Here is a 15,732-nt window from a genome sequence, read left to right on the forward strand (position 1 = left end):
GAATCAGAGTCATCATATTATTTGAATTTCCTTTCTTGATCTTCCTTGTCAATACCTGGCACATAAGTAGACCACAATCCAAAGCTGAGTTGACGATTTGGGTGTAAGGGCTGTAGAATGAGAACATAGGTCCAGTTAGTTCACTTCTTTCATCACAATTCTGTTTTTCCTTTTTTAAACCTGTGGTATTTAGCTTAATCTAACGCTGACCGGTGACATCACTTGAGGTGATTTATCAGATTTTGCGCAGCTAAAAGGCTTTAAACAACTTATTTGTTTACATATACAGTATAAACGGTCTGGAGTTCCCCTTACTTTATCATATGATATCACATTTAATGCTTCAAGGAAAATAACAATTCTGCTTCCTCAAGTGCTCCCACCTAGGAGTCCAAAACCTCTTGATAAATCCTATCGATCCTCAGATCCTTACACCTCACTGATGGTAAAGTGACAGAGGATGGGATGGTTCCTGTCTGGTTTCAGAATCTCTTCTTGACCTTTTCATTTGCTTTTGTAGCTTTTGGGAACCAACACTTTATGAATGAGATAGGAGAGAATAGAGAAGAGACACTCTCTGTACGCTGTCTCTGCTGACTGATGAAGATGAAAGAGACACAGAGAGAAAGATGATAGGAGAGCAGAGATTGACTGCTAGAGAGTGAGAAAGGGTGAAAGAGGGAGGGAGGTAGAGAGAATGGATGATAGCAGAGAGAGAAAGAGAGGGAGAGCATTTGCATAATGTCCTCCACCACAGTAAGTCCCTGAGGCCATGCTGGATAACAGAGGACCAATACTCTTAATTCAATCTCGTTATTTTTCTAATACTTCAGGAATTAATAATTCGTCCCCATCCCACCCCCAGACACCCCCTCTCGTCCGCAAAACCACCGTGAGCGCCGAGCTGAGCTGCCTACGTTTGTAACTTTAACCCAAGAAATGGATGTGAGCGGGCCTTGAGGCAGACCTGCTAATGAATGGATAGAGAGAGAAAGAAGAAAGTTAAAAGACGGTCTTTTATAAAGTAATTTAAGAAAATCCTGTTAGCTGGATCAAGTACAAGAGTATCATTTTTCAAAATGGGAAAAAGAAGAGCTTTCTCGCCTCTCCCGCACACTTAATAACAACATTAGGGAGGTAAAAAGATAACGAGAGGGAATCAATTAGGCCAGGCCTGGTAAACAGTGCTAGGAGGGTGGGATGGCCCATGGAGGTGGGATGATGGGTGCTATGCTCAAGTGCTCAACACCCTCAGGCGGCCTAATTCCACACCGCCTCCCACACTGACACCCTGGGAGAGAAGTGGGCTGGGTGAGGCCAGAGGGGGAGGAAACTCAGGACAGGTAGACGGGAGAGTTTTGCAACAAACATGTCCCAAATGAATACTCTACATCATTTGTTCCGTTGAATATACTATTACATGTATCCTCTCTGGTGTGGTGTGTAGCCTTCAGTCTCTTTTTCCTCAGGTTCACGATGACACGATCATTCCCCTACAGCAGAGGAGAGACACCCATCAAGCAGACAGCCTGTTAACCAGGCACTAAACACACTGGAGATAAGAGGAGATTATCAGACTGTTATTGTTCCAAAGGGGAGTCCTCTGTCACAGAGACCTGGCCAGGCTCAGTCAGACAGAGGAGCGACGGATGGATGGAGGGTACAGTATGTGGCGGTGATTACTGAGAGGGAAGAGGCTGCCTCACTATCTCTTCCTTCTCTTGTAAGCTTAACCTTGGCAGTGTTGCTTCAGGGACTCCAGATCAGATAAATATAGATGAGGGATATTTGATATTTGTTCTGAAAATGACACCATTGTTATTAGTATATTCTAAATGTGGAGTGATGGTGTAAATGGTGCAAAGCCGAGATGTGTTTCCATTCCCTCTTTTCCGATATCATAATAAGGTTTCACCCATTAACAGCTTTTTATTTTTTATTATTGATCCCTCACTATAGATTTATTTTTACAAATCATATATCAGCTGGTTCCAACTCTTGATATATCACGATATGTTAACGGGATTTGTTTTTTATTTTACTGAATGAAAAATGAAACCCATCATTTCATGGTTCTATGGCTGCAACATTTCATTAAATGGACATATTGTAGATTGCATCATTTTATACACATTTGGAGATCTGCTAAAACTGTAAAAAACGGTTTTAGTGTATACGGTCTGAGAGCAGTCTAATCCAGGAGTTCATAATATTATCATTTATATTTGCTTTTTGTAATTAGGATAACCTCACGCCTTGCATCTAGATAATTCAAAATGTATACATAGATACAGATTACAATCATTTGGCCTAAAAAAATAAATATGAAAATATATGTTCTTTTTTGATTTTAACAAAACTGTACAAAGTGAAATATAATGGTTTGATTCTATATGTATTTGTCAGTATTTGGATCTGCATTTAAACTACAAATAAAAAGTGGCGTTTTGCATTTATTTTTGTATTTACTCATTATTTAAAATGACTTATGTCCTACTATATGCATTATATGAAGTCTTAAGACACGCTGCATAAATGATCATGAAATCTAAATATATATGAATATTCAGTATTACATTATATCAAAGCAGATGATTATTTTATCTTGCCTTATACATCTCTACATTTAATTTGTCCCTTTATCTTACACTGAAACGTGACCCCTCTGACCTTTTATCCGGCGTTTCATTTCTGTTCCACTTCCTCAGTAGATACAGTGAGGATGAAGGGTCTCTGGGCATACCAAACACTGAGCATCATTTGATTCAGACTCCCCTGGGTGTTATGACTGGGAAATAATTGTACGTATTTGTTTTTGTTTCTCTTTCACTGTGGTGCGCTCTGGGTAATTCTTAATACCTTCTAGAGATTATACGGTAACTCCCAAACTCCCATGATTATAATTAAGCCTGACTTGGTTATAAAATGAGCAAATAGCAATTTAGTTTTGCATCGTGTGAGGGAGCATCTCTGTGTGTTCCTCCGCGTTCCCGCGTCTTCATGCATCTTTACATTTCTGAATATACTTGTGATTGTGCTTGAGAGTTTTGAATATGCATTGTGTTTGTGACTGTGTGACAGGGGAAAGTGCTGCAGAGGAAAGCCATATATACACTGGTGTTTGGTTGGGCATGGAGACCGCTATCATCTTCCTTCTGGCAAAAAAGAAGAAGAAGAAAAGCCCACAAACATTCCCTCATCCATTCTCTTTCTCCTCCTTATTCTCTATCGTGCACTCACTGTTCAGCTTTCTCCCTCTCTCTTTCTGTATCACTTACAAAGGCAGCCGCTTCCTCCAAAATGAGGCCACGTACGGTAGGTATGCAAATGAAATCACTGCTCGTGGATTAGAATGGGACACCATATACCCTAAATCATGATTGTCAATCATGGCTGGGGATTAAGGGATATGGGCTAACAGACCTAAAAAAGCAACATTTCCCCCCTCAGGCAGATCCCCATTGTGAGGAGCTCTGAGGAAGAGAGGGCTCCACGGGGAGCAGAGCAACTCTGGAGCACTAGTGCCCCCTTCTGTCTGATGTTCAGCGCATCATTTCATCATCAAACAGCAGCCAGTCTGAACAGAAATAGAGGCTGGCACACACGAGCCTTTTCATTTACATTCAGTGTAGCCGCAGGCAAAAGCTTGATTAGACAAATGCACATGCTTTGGTGATGCAGTGTTTCATCTTCGGTGGAGGAGAGAGAGAGAACTCATTTGTGTCTCTGGCATGTGTGCAGGCTTGGTTCAACATCAGTGGGTTAGGAGGGCCATAGGCCGTACAAACAAACAGATGTTTGTTTGCCCTGTGAGTGAATGTGTTAGGCACTGAAGTCCCTTAACCATCAGAATCAATTTGTTCTCTATACTGTTACTGTGGGATTTTAATATGTTGTGTATGCTTTTTCACATGTAGTTGTACATCTGCCAATATGACAGTCAGTGGGTGTGTGTTGCAGGATTTTAAATATGCATGTATATTATATAATTATAACAATATAAATACATACTTTGTTTCTGTATATTGCTGCTGCTACTACTTCACATCATTATTCATTGTAACAACGAGTGGTTCACGTTAACTATTATAATAATAGCTCATTAAATAGGCCTAATATGTGGTAAATCAGGGCCCATATTTCATATTTGGGAGGCAGTGCAGCTCCTCACACAGAGACATGTTTAGTGGATTGTGTGTGCAGACCCTGGAGCCCTCAGCTAGAGTGCCAGTCTGTTCCTGTGGAGCAGTCAACCAGACAGACCCAGCCAAGAGAGCAAGGCACAGGCACCGGGCCAGGAAATAGCAGTGGAAAACACTCCACTATGGCAGAGAATTAATAGTGTTCTTATAGGAGAGAAGGCGTGGGGGAGGGTGAAAAAAAAAAAAGGACAAGCACAGTAGTTGAGGATCATCAAAACGACGGTTGTGTGATTGCAGGAATCAAGGGAGAGTTTCTTTAAGCCCCATCAGACTAGACCTTGGTAATGAGGAAAGTGAGCAAAGGAGGAGAGTTGGCACCGGTCACATCCTGCACAGTGCAGCGCCCGGCTGCCCAAGACTGAAGGTGGCGCCGCACCTGTGCCATTTTGGCCCCGGCATCGTATGGGCAGGAGGTCAAGGCCAGGGCAACATCTGCAGCACATCAGAGGGCCTGGCTCTGTGCCCTGAAGGACTCCCACTGAGAAACCCTTAAGAATTGATTTGAAGGGACCATGGATGCTCAGTTTATTCACTAATATCAACTCACCTGCAGTATTATTATCAATATTTATACTCTGATGTTTCTTTAATAATCAAACAGTTGCATTATTCGTAAATGCATAATAATGTTTGAAAATAGTAAAAGTGATCCTGCTGAGAGCATTAGGCTCTGCAGAGTGTCTAGTCACAATTACCTGACTATTTTTAACAGGGGGATCCTTAATTCCCTCCCTGTCTGTCTGCTGCAGCTAGACCACCTGAGTCATCTTTCCGATGGAGTGTAAAATAAACCACAGAAATTGATAGGAGCCGCCAGCACACTAAAGAGCAAATCATTATGCATCATTAGGTGAAGATTTAGTTTAAACGTGTTTAGCAGGAATTAAGCAAAGCTGTTGTTGACATGGATTGACTGCTGTAATGCTTTATTGTCAGTGCTCCAGGAGGCAGAGGGAGGGCCGGCCTAGTTGGGGTAGCAGCAATGCGCCGAAAGCAAGGATTTATGGGATGTTGGAGGACTAGCAGGGCGTGGAGAAAGAGTGGAAAGACAGGACAGCATGGTTGATGGTTTGGCAGAGGAGACAAAGGGAGGGAGATGCATGAAAAGGGGAAACAAATGAGTGTGTCTGTGGTCAGTGGAACAATGGATTGAGTTGCAGAATTTCAAAATGTGAGTCTTAACTTGAATATGGATGTGTACGCGCTTTTACACTCACATGAAAAGGTTCTGTTTACATCTAGATATGTAAGTTTAAATCATAGAAAATGTGTATTTGATGTGTTATTGTATATTGAAAAGATAGTAAGACTAAATTCAGTAGAGTAACTTATATATCGACATACTGAACGCTTAACTTTAAGAATCCATGTTTTAGTGAGTGCAAAGGTACTAATTTAGGGCTGCTGATCACTGTTTGTAGGAGGTTTTCTTAGTATGCACATTTATACCGGAGTTTACTTAAGGTGTTTAATGAGGGTTATTGTCTTTACAGGATGTGCATGAGTCATACTCCTGCAGCAGGAAACAACCTCAACGAGAAGTACAATCAAAGGTGGAACATGAACAACTTGTCCATGGTCAGTTCAACACAACAGATACGTTTCCCCCTCCTGTCCTCACGCCCCTGTGTTTGTGTCTGAATGTGTCTGAATGTGTATGCAAGAGCTGCTCAAACCCACGAGTAAGAGAGGACAGTCTTATCCAGCTCTCCAGTGTTGACAGTATTACTAATCCCCTCCACCTGCTCAAACACCCACCCCAAAAAACACATCCCTCCCCCTCTCCCATGTGCCTGCGCTGGGAGTCCCTGGGGCCCGGCTGCGCCTCTGCCTCCGTCTCCACAGCAGTTATCGTGCCCGGCCCGGCTCCGCTCCCCCAACCCCTTCCTGCGCCACGCACATTAATCGCCGCAAAAACAAATAGTTTTCAAATGTTTGGAAAAGACCCAGTGTTTGCATCAGGGCCTAACAAAATAATTTTTACAAGCTATCCAGTTGTGATTAGGGTAGCGAGAATTGAATTTATGTGGCATTGATAATATTAATATTAGCCTAATTAATTATGTTGTTTGAACTTGCACAGCACTGTGTGTACCTTCTACACAACACTAACCAGCCGGAGCTGGAACTGAGCTCTCAGGCAGCTCTATCTCCCCGGCTCTCCCCCAGTCCATGACTACTGCACACAATTCATCAACTCGTAGATATCTAATCCCCTCTGGCTTTGCTCACTTCCTGAAGTCTAAGAAAGAACTTTACTCTGGAGGCAAGAATTCCCATGAATACTTGATGACTTCTATAGAAGCGAAGACTGTTTCATCTCACTTTGAAAGTGACATTCGCGGAGAGGAACTGGCCAAACTTTCAACTCACAGCTCCCACATTTATTGAGGAAGTTCAGAAGAGGGACAATAATAATAAAATGCAACATCTTTTCAATGAGTCACTAATTAAAGTAAACAGCTGTAGGAGACAGTTTCAGGCATCAAGGACACGATCGGCCCTCTTTTTTTAAGTGCAGAAGACAGTGACTGAGATCAAATAAAGCCCCGTGTGAAGAAGTCCCCTCTAGTTTGTTTCCTTAATCAGCAAAGGGTCAACATTTTAATGTCCCCTGACCCAGAAACACTGCCGATCCAGCCAACAATGTCTTTGGACTGTCTGCAATGCTGGATGAGCAGGTGTTGATCTGTGCAATTACAGTGACGCATACCCACTGACCCATCACACCAGTCATCTTAGCCTAAGAGGGGACCACCCAGACCTCCAGAGAGATTCTCAGACCTGCTAATAGTTCAGATCACACTTCTCAGTGATGGCCTCTTGACCTCGACTTTGTGGTCAGAAGTCAAAGGTTACAGAGGTGGTCATGTGTCTCTTTTAGCCAGACAGAGCTCTGTATCTCATGCTTGGTGGGGTTGTGTCTGTCAGGTCTCCTACACTTCATTACAGAGGGGTAGCTGTTCCCCACACAGGCCTGATGTGTGACACTACAGCATCATCGTTGACTCTTTACAGCAGCTTCTGGGAGTTTTTCTGTGCACAATTGCAGCCACAGAATTTATATATTTGGCACAATCAAAAACAAGTTTCCTTTTTACATAAGCACAGAAATTGATTATGTCCATTTACTTAGATTATGGCAGAAATGTTATCCATGTGCATTGGTGTTGGATTAGTATTTAAAAACAAATGAAATTGTAATTCAATAGACATTTAAATTTCATCCGCTTGGAGAATTTAACAATGAAAAAAAAGATAAAATGCACATTTCCCACATTCAAGGAGCAGTAGCCTTCGTCTCCATGGTGTACAAAGCAACCCCGCAATAGTCTGTATACCGGGGCCGGGCTGATGCGTCCTCTGCAGCAGGGATGGGTGTCTTCAAGGTGCATTGTTTCATCAAAGCATGGTTAACTGGACGGAGGGCAGCGCGGTGATGAACCAGTCATTAACTGAAGTGTCGGCCCAGTCTGGAGGAACGGTAGTCCACTCGGAGCTGGACGAAGGCGTGCAGGAGGTTTCGGTCCAGGTTGGTGAGCTGCTCACCTGAACACACCTGCTTCAGGTTGTCAGGGGCAACAACCAGGAGGTTACAGAGGGCGTGGAACGTGTCGAAGAGCTGCAGCACCAGAGGGACCTGGAGGACAGACAAGCACACAAACCTATTAGACCTCCTTACTATTCTACACGCGAGGCTGTCATGACAAAATATATTAATAGTTTACTTTATTTATTAATCTAGCTCAGGACCTTAATCCTGTGGTGTGGAGCACAATACAAAATCTACAATAATATCAAAACAATGGCATGGATTTAAACTATATTTGAATATTTCTAATCTAATATCCATTTGTCCATAGCCACATTGATGAAAACATGTTCTCCATCTTCTGCTTTTACTTGGATGTAATGCGTCATGATTGGCCATTCATTGTTTAACAAAGAAATAAAAGTTATTTATCAAAGAAACATTTAAAAGTTTAATCTTTTCTGTCAAATATAATTATAAATCCTTACCCTTTAACTGCTGTTGTCACAAAGAAAATAATTGGACGCTAACATCTTCAGGTTGACAGTTTCTAAACTGACTTATTTTGTGTAAAACTACCAAACATTACGAGCGTTCACCTGAATCGACCTAACCATCTAAATGTAATGACAAACATAATGAGGGTCTGTCAGAGGATCCATGTTTTTGCCCTGCGAGCAGTGTATCCTGGACCTATGCCCCCCCGCTCACCCTGAATTCCTTGGCGGAGCGTCGGTACTCCGCCACGTCGCAGATGGCCAGCATGCCTCCCATGGAGCTGTAGCTGTACTGCTGCAGGTGCTCGTGGATCAGCCGGTGGAAACGAACGCCCAGCTCCGTCAGCACCGTGTCCACATTTTTCCCATCCATGGACTTTCGTACGTGCTCCACCTGCCGAGTGACGTAGGCGCACACCTTGGAGCAGGCCTGCCGGGCGGGGACACACACAGAGACACATGGAAGATTTGCTGACCAAAGGCAAAAAAAACTATTCAAAACATTCAAAGATAAACAAAATCAGCAAAATGCATTTCCTGATTTGCTTTGCATGTGAGCTCAGTAGTGCACGCAGAGGCCTTGTATCTCTTACTGTAGTGTACTGGATCATCACGTTGTTCTCGTCTTCGGGCCTAAAATCAGTCTTCTTCTGCTCTGTTGTCAAGATGTGCTTCATTTGTCCCACCATACAGTTGATCGTTCTGTACATCAGAAGAATACATTGGAAAATATTTGTATTATGGGTTTCTGTTGGCACATAGGAAACATAAGTAAGCGCAACTTATAAACATACTGACCTGTCGATCCCTGTGTCCAGTTTCACTTCCATCTGTTCAATCACCTCTTTCTTCTTCTGCAGGCACTCTGCCAACTTTGGAGATGAGCTGGAGACAGATTTAAAAAGAAAGAAAAAAGAGGTACAAATCACTTTCATCTAAAAGTATGAGAGACAGTGGCCTTTGAATGACCAACATCTGGGGAGTATACATGATTTTAAGCTTTGACCAAGAGCTGACCTTATTAGAGGCATGAGCTGGTCATTAAACTGCTTGTCAAACAAGTGGAAGATCGAGTTCGCCTGTTGAACCACATCCAGGAAGTACAGGTTGGCATTTTTGGCATCTGATGAGGGAATCGCTGTAGATCAAAGAGAAGGGGGGAAATAAACCAAAAGCTAGGTGAAAGGATGGATCAATGTGATTTACACAGGGCAGAAAACCACTGTAAATAAACATTCATAGCAATGTTCTGCTTCAGTTGTTGGCAGTGTGGATGTGATCATTGCCAGATTTCACAGACAAATACAAATTGTTTGTATTTACTGCTGACCCTGTGCATTGCTTTCCAGTTGTACATCACGTGTTCATGTAAGACATGATCAATTGTGCTGTGATTAGAATATCAAACAACCTCGCATAGAGAATGATGTTGTAAACTCTTTTGTTGGCTGTTTGGATGGAAATGTCGCTGATTAGTTAACACGATCTACCTAAATGCTTGGCCTTATCTAGAAAGGGAAATGCAGTGTGGCCTTTGGGTTCTGTGAAGTGGCCTGCATCCCTAATACAAATCCACTCCCTGATTTAGCACACAGCCAAGTTAGCATTAACATGAAAAATATATATATATTTTTTTTAAATCATCTGAATCTGATGTACCTGAGAGGCCAATCTCCAGGGCGTAGTCGATGTGTTCCACACACAGATGGTCAACCAGCAGCAGGAAGATTAAAAATGCGTTCTTGGGCAGGTCTGAAGGATCTGAAAGCTGTCACGAACAGAAAGAAAGGGAACAGAGTCAGGTATTCTGGCCCACAGGATGGTCTGTTTGGATCGGCTTTTCTCAGTCTTTTTATTAGCCTTACCCTGTTGCATCTCTCAAAGGCATGTCGCGTCTCCTGCAGCAGGTTGACAACGAGCTCTGGGGACAGGAAGGTCTCCCCATGGGTGTCAATGATAGGGCCGAGTGGGAGGTTGGTGCGCTGTCTGATCCGCTCCTTCAGTTCTTGAATACTGTAGAAAGACACAGAGGATGGTTGTTTTGTTACACAATGTCTTATCCTTTTGCCAAACGTACTTAAATAATCAATTCGGATGTGGGGGAAAAAAAAGTTAGATTCAAATCTGACCTGCCGGTGCCAATAAGGCGTTTCTGGTGATTCTTGGAGTCGTAGTAGCGCTGCAGAATCATGGCACCTCGAGTGCGAAGGTAATCCTTCTCCATGTCAATGTAGCTTTCCAGGTACGAGGAGAAGATGCTCTTTATCAGCTTGGACAGGAAAGTGTGCTTGTCTGAGCCCAGGTTGAACTCTGTCAGCTTGGTGGCCAATGCTGTACTCCTGGAAAACATAAAAGTGTGTAACATTGTTAGCCTTTATGGTTATGTGTAGAAAGGAAGTGAATCAAATCATATGTGAGCAAGGTAAATACCTGGAGTAAAGGTCATAGAGGTTCTTGAGGTACTGTTCCACATCAGAGTGTCGTGTCTCATCCAGCTTCTCCTTAACATGGGCCTGCAGACGCAAAGGTGATGAATATAACAGGACAAATAAGGCATGTCTAAATAAAAGTAAAGAAATGAGAAGTATTGAAAATACCTGTAGTTTGTTTTCAAAGATGTTCTGGATGAGTTTGGCCATCACAGTCTCAGGGCTGCTGAAGACCTCGCCCACCTGCTTGTTGACCCTCTGGCAGAGGACTGCAGTGTCCTCAAACACATCATTCTTCAGGTAGGCCCCCTACGGAGACAAACAAAGGGTTAACCAGGAGTCTGAGGGTGATAGTAACTGGAAAACGAGAAAAAAGTGGCATGTTATCTGTCAGGAGAAACCTTTTACACTCACCTCCTGACACTGCTTGATATAGACGTCCACACAGTATGCATAGCCCTGAAACAAAAAGACAAAGAAGTTACTTTTCTGCAATGGCCGTAAGAATAGGTTGTTAGAACACTATATAATGTGTGACGCGAGTGACTATCCCAATAATATAAGACCAATTAAATGTGGTCTAAAAATAAAACCTAGACATCCAATGTGATTCTTTCAGGTCACCTTGAAATGTAATAGAACCGCTGCCACCTCCCGCATACGTCCAATCTCACCCCTGCGCTGGGCAGCTGTGAACTCCTGGATTAACTGCCTCTCCAGGTCATGGTACTTACCTGGGTAGAATCACAAAAAAAACACAAAGAAATAAATAATCAGTTTTGGTAGCCAACATCTAATGTATATGTAATGGGAACATGAGGAGTTTTTCAAAAGAAACTTACTTGCAATTTTTGCCTTGACATCAGCAAATCTGTCAGAGGAAAACAAAGTCAGTACTTTTCATTTCTATACATATATAATGAATCTGAATAAAAGGCTTTAATGCTCGATATGTACTGCGTTGGGCTTACACTGCGAGGAATAGTCTACATCGCTAATACACCACCTTCCCCTTGTTTGACAGTGCTCTTGTCTAAAGCTGCCTGCAGGATGCCTGACTGACCTGTCGAATGGCAGCTCCTGGGCAATGAGATGCAGCTTCTGAATTATATCAGCAGCCTCCTTAATCTGGGGGATAGAGAGAATGAGTGAGTGTGAGAGAGAGAGAGTCAGGTGAGGCGAAAAGAGAGACAGAGCACGACAGGACCATGAGAGGTGGACACCCAGACAGAAAGCTGGCAGGCCGCCGGTGGTCTCTCCACCTGGGGGGGGGATCATCATTTCAGAGCTGCCCTCCTCCACCTCCCCATGTTGAACAGAGAGCTGATAACAGGCAGGCGGCGCTCACCTGGGCATCGGGAGCAGCAGCAGTCCTGACTTAGCAGCACATCCAACTCTATATTGGCATGCCTTTTCTGAATGGGCTGTAATCCCACAGGAGTCTAAATCGCCTTCAATAATCTGTCCGGCCAAGGATATCTGTCTTAAAAAAAAGGGGGCCCTGTTGAGAAACCCCCCCTCCCTCCCGCCCCTCCTGACACACACACTGGCTGAAAAAAGCCCCAGACCCACGAAAGGCCCGCCGTCCGCAACTCCTCTGTTCCCGCAGATGCCTGCCTCAGCTAACATCATTACTCTGCTCCCGTGAGGAGGATCCAGCCTTTCTGCTCGGCGAAGGTTTTCTAAGTATCTGTCCCCCAGCTAAGATTAGCTAAATCCCATGTAAGTAATGTAGCCGTCTCCCTGCAGTCAGGGTTTAGCAGCACTTGTCTCCACGCTGGCGGCCCAGCCCTCCCTTTCAGAAGGATTAGCAAAGCCATCCCCCTTCAGCTATTCACTTGCAGCTTTCCTCTTTTCCCCTCGTCTGGAGGTATGCTCAGGAAAATGAATCTGGCCAGATATTTCTGCGTGCCTCTTCGGAAAAACTAGCTCCATCTCCAGCTCTCGTCTCTGGGATTGACCCCCAGACTCGCTGCTCTGCATCAATTTATGATGTTGCAACGAGCAGGACTTAATCTAAAGCATCCCAATCTCCCTACTGTCACTTAAAAACTGCAAAATCAAACTTTCAGGGGTCTCTTGTCTAACATTAACATGGTCCCTGTGTAGGCAGGAACTTAGTAAAAGTGTGCATCTCATCTTCCTGCATGCATGTTATCACCGCCCTTACATGGACCATAATGCCACAAGCTATTCGCTGCTGTAATGCGACACAAAGCTGAGACCAAGCAAATTCTCGCTCCCAGACAACCTTCTTGAAATGCAATTAGGGTTGACATGAGCATGTTGACATCCATGCTAGTCAATCAGCCAGCTATTGTCAGACAGCAAATGACAGTTTAATAATCCAAATTAGCCAAGGGATCCAACTAAAGGGATAAACTTGACAAATTAATATGGATGGTTTACCTCATAATCCTGTTCCTTCTCACCTCCAGCAGTGTCACAGCGGGGGTCCGCGTCAGTGGTCACACACACATCCCCACCTCCAGTGAAGTGAATAGAAAGCAGATAACTCACCTTGTCTGGGTTATTGAAGACGTCGCTGCGTAGGTCTCCGTCCAGGAACTCGTTGAAGTATGTCATCAGACGCTGAGCTTCCACGGCCCGCTGCCGAGGCGTGTTCACCCCCTCCAGCTGGTCGCCAAGGTGACAAACCTTGGTCGCCACATAGCTGATATGCTCATCGAGCTCCTGGAAATGCTGGAAGGCCACCTGAAATGACAAAGAGCAAAAGGAATGTCAAAAGGGGTAACTATGTAATGTGATAAATCAATAAAAAAAATCTAAAGCTCAAAGACTTTCAGGTATTTATATGACCATATAACACACCTGGTTGCTTCTCTGCAAGTCTTGCACTTTGTGGGCAAATTCCTTGGCCTCACGGTGACACTGATGCTCGAGCTTCTCCACCCGCCGCTGGATCTTCTCATCCAACTGCTTCAGCTCCTCTATGTGGTTCTCAAATTCTTCCAACAGCCTATCACAGAGGAAAGGAAGACTGTATATTAGCACTCCACAGTAGTCTTATAACATACACTAAAGGTAAAACACACAAAACACTCTCCATCTCTGAAGGAGTAATTAAGTAGCACAAGGTTAAATCTGTCCTACTGACCTCACAGTTACAGTTATAGTTAGTTACAGAACAGTATCGGAGGCTTAATTCCCGGGTCCCCAGACTTAAGAAGCAACTTCGTCAGCTGCATTTTAAGTGCCATCAGGACTGCAGAGCAAATGTTCTAAGTCAGCACCACATTTCACAGAGTAGGAAACATCCCAAAATGATGAGTGTATAATCTCTTGACTAATTCCCTCAGCACTGGCTACAGCTTAAAGACATCTCCCATCCCTTCCCAATAGACACTCATTCCCTGGCTGGTGACTCACAGTATGGTGGCCTCCACAGATACGTTGTCTCTGACTCCTCGCTAAGAGCTTCCGAGAGGTGGTGGCAACAGTTTTGTGGAGGAAGTAGATAAGGCAGGATGGATCCACAGTGAGTTAAACTGTTGTGGCATTTTTGCTTACAGGAAATAACTCGGTCCCCAAGTGTAAACATAACAACAAGCTGTGGAAAATACCATGAAACTAAATCGTCAACATAGATATTTCCTGTTTTTTTTCCTACCCAACCATCAAAAACACTTAATTAGCATAGAAGAGACCAAGATGATCTTTAAGTGCAGGGGTATTAAGTTGGTATGAATTTATATTAAGATGTTCAACTTTGAACACATCTAATTATTCAAAGTATTATGTTTGTAAACTACATTATTGCTCTTAACCCTTTTAAAACATGCCAAGAAGTGCACACAACAGCTAAAGAAAAAAGAGGCTGGTTAGGAAAGAGTGCATTATCATATGAATAGAACGTAAAATAACGTGAGATAGATTTTCTGTTAGATTGATTCTATGACACAATATAGGAAGAATATCTTAATGTCAACATCTAGTCAACATCTAGTCAACATCAGTGACATTTTTCACAGGGGTGTATTACATTGTGGAACAGGACATGAGGGCAGTATAAAGTCGTACTTATGAGAGATGATAAACTGTGGTACACTGTTAGCAGACACTAGTGGAAAAGCTTAATTGCCCTTTAATAAGGCTTAATTATTTGCATTACAGTACAAAGCATCCATTTTATGTAAAATTAGTTGGTCATTATCATATTATTAATTCAACTAAACTGGATTGATTTATATGGTATTGTGTAAAATTACTCTTTAAAATGTGACACAGCAAAAATGTGATTAGGAACCCAGTTGACATGTGTCAATGCTGTTCTTCAACTTGTTACCACAGGGTTAAACCTGGAGAATGGTATTGTACAGTTAATGCTGATTCCTATACTCAGGGGAAGCAAGATGTGTACAGTAAATGTGAATACCTTTTGGGGTCAAATGCTTCAGCTCCTCCTTTGGAGCCCCCTCCAGGTGTCCTCCATGCTAACCTCTCGATGTACTCATCTGCATCAAAGGGCTCCTGAGGGGGAGAGGAAGTGATGAATGTACTGAGGAATACCTCACACCAAAACATTAGCACAACAAAGATTTTACCCCAAAATAATAGAAGAAGAAAAAGAAGAAGAAGAAGAGAGTAAACCTACTACACGAATAACGTTACATCCTGCAATGACGTTTTACAACATCTGTCTTGCTTTAACTGCACCCTAACAGTCAATTATATTAACCTTACCCTAAATAAACTCAAATACATGTTATATGTGTCTACTCTTTCCGTCTTACGACAGCTGTGTGTGTGAATATGTATCCACTATAAACACCAAGGATGTCAGTACCGTTTAGGATAGTTAGCATCATAGCTAGCCTCACAGCTAACACAGCTCTCCGCTGCAGAAGTCATTTTACCTCGAACAGCTGAGCAGTTGTCGCCATGTTCCAGATTCAGCTGACGGAGAAGTGAAATTCGATTTAGAGGAAGGAGCTCAAAGTCCGCAATAGCGCCGACTTCCACATGGATTTGCTGATTTCGTACAGTTTTGCCCTTTGTTGACAGCTAGCTGGTTAGCAGTCCTGCTTCCTGTATGGGTGGAGAAGGGTGGA

General features: G+C 43.2%; 1 protein-coding gene across 1 annotated transcript; it reads right to left on the reverse strand.

Moving 5' to 3' along the window:
* Positions 1–6,571: 6,571 nt before the first annotated feature.
* On the reverse strand, positions 6,572–15,564 carry exoc5 (exocyst complex component 5). The gene is made up of 18 exons (XM_034119215.1): positions 15,538–15,564; positions 15,057–15,151; positions 13,493–13,640; positions 13,181–13,375; positions 11,724–11,788; positions 11,503–11,531; positions 11,285–11,394; positions 11,075–11,119; positions 10,829–10,969; positions 10,662–10,744; positions 10,361–10,570; positions 10,097–10,244; positions 9,891–9,999; positions 9,249–9,369; positions 9,030–9,116; positions 8,825–8,933; positions 8,446–8,661; positions 6,572–7,842 (listed from the first exon to the last, which is right to left on the reverse strand). Exons 1-18 carry the CDS (start codon positions 15,562–15,564, stop codon positions 7,654–7,656), a joined length of 2,127 nt encoding a protein of 708 aa, XP_033975106.1. The 3' UTR covers positions 6,572–7,653.
* Positions 15,565–15,732: the final 168 nt, after the last annotated feature.

The sequence above is a fragment of the Trematomus bernacchii genome, unplaced genomic scaffold (genome assembly GCF_902827165.1).
Source record: "Trematomus bernacchii unplaced genomic scaffold, fTreBer1.1, whole genome shotgun sequence".
Taxonomy (NCBI): domain Eukaryota; kingdom Metazoa; phylum Chordata; class Actinopteri; order Perciformes; family Nototheniidae; genus Trematomus; species Trematomus bernacchii.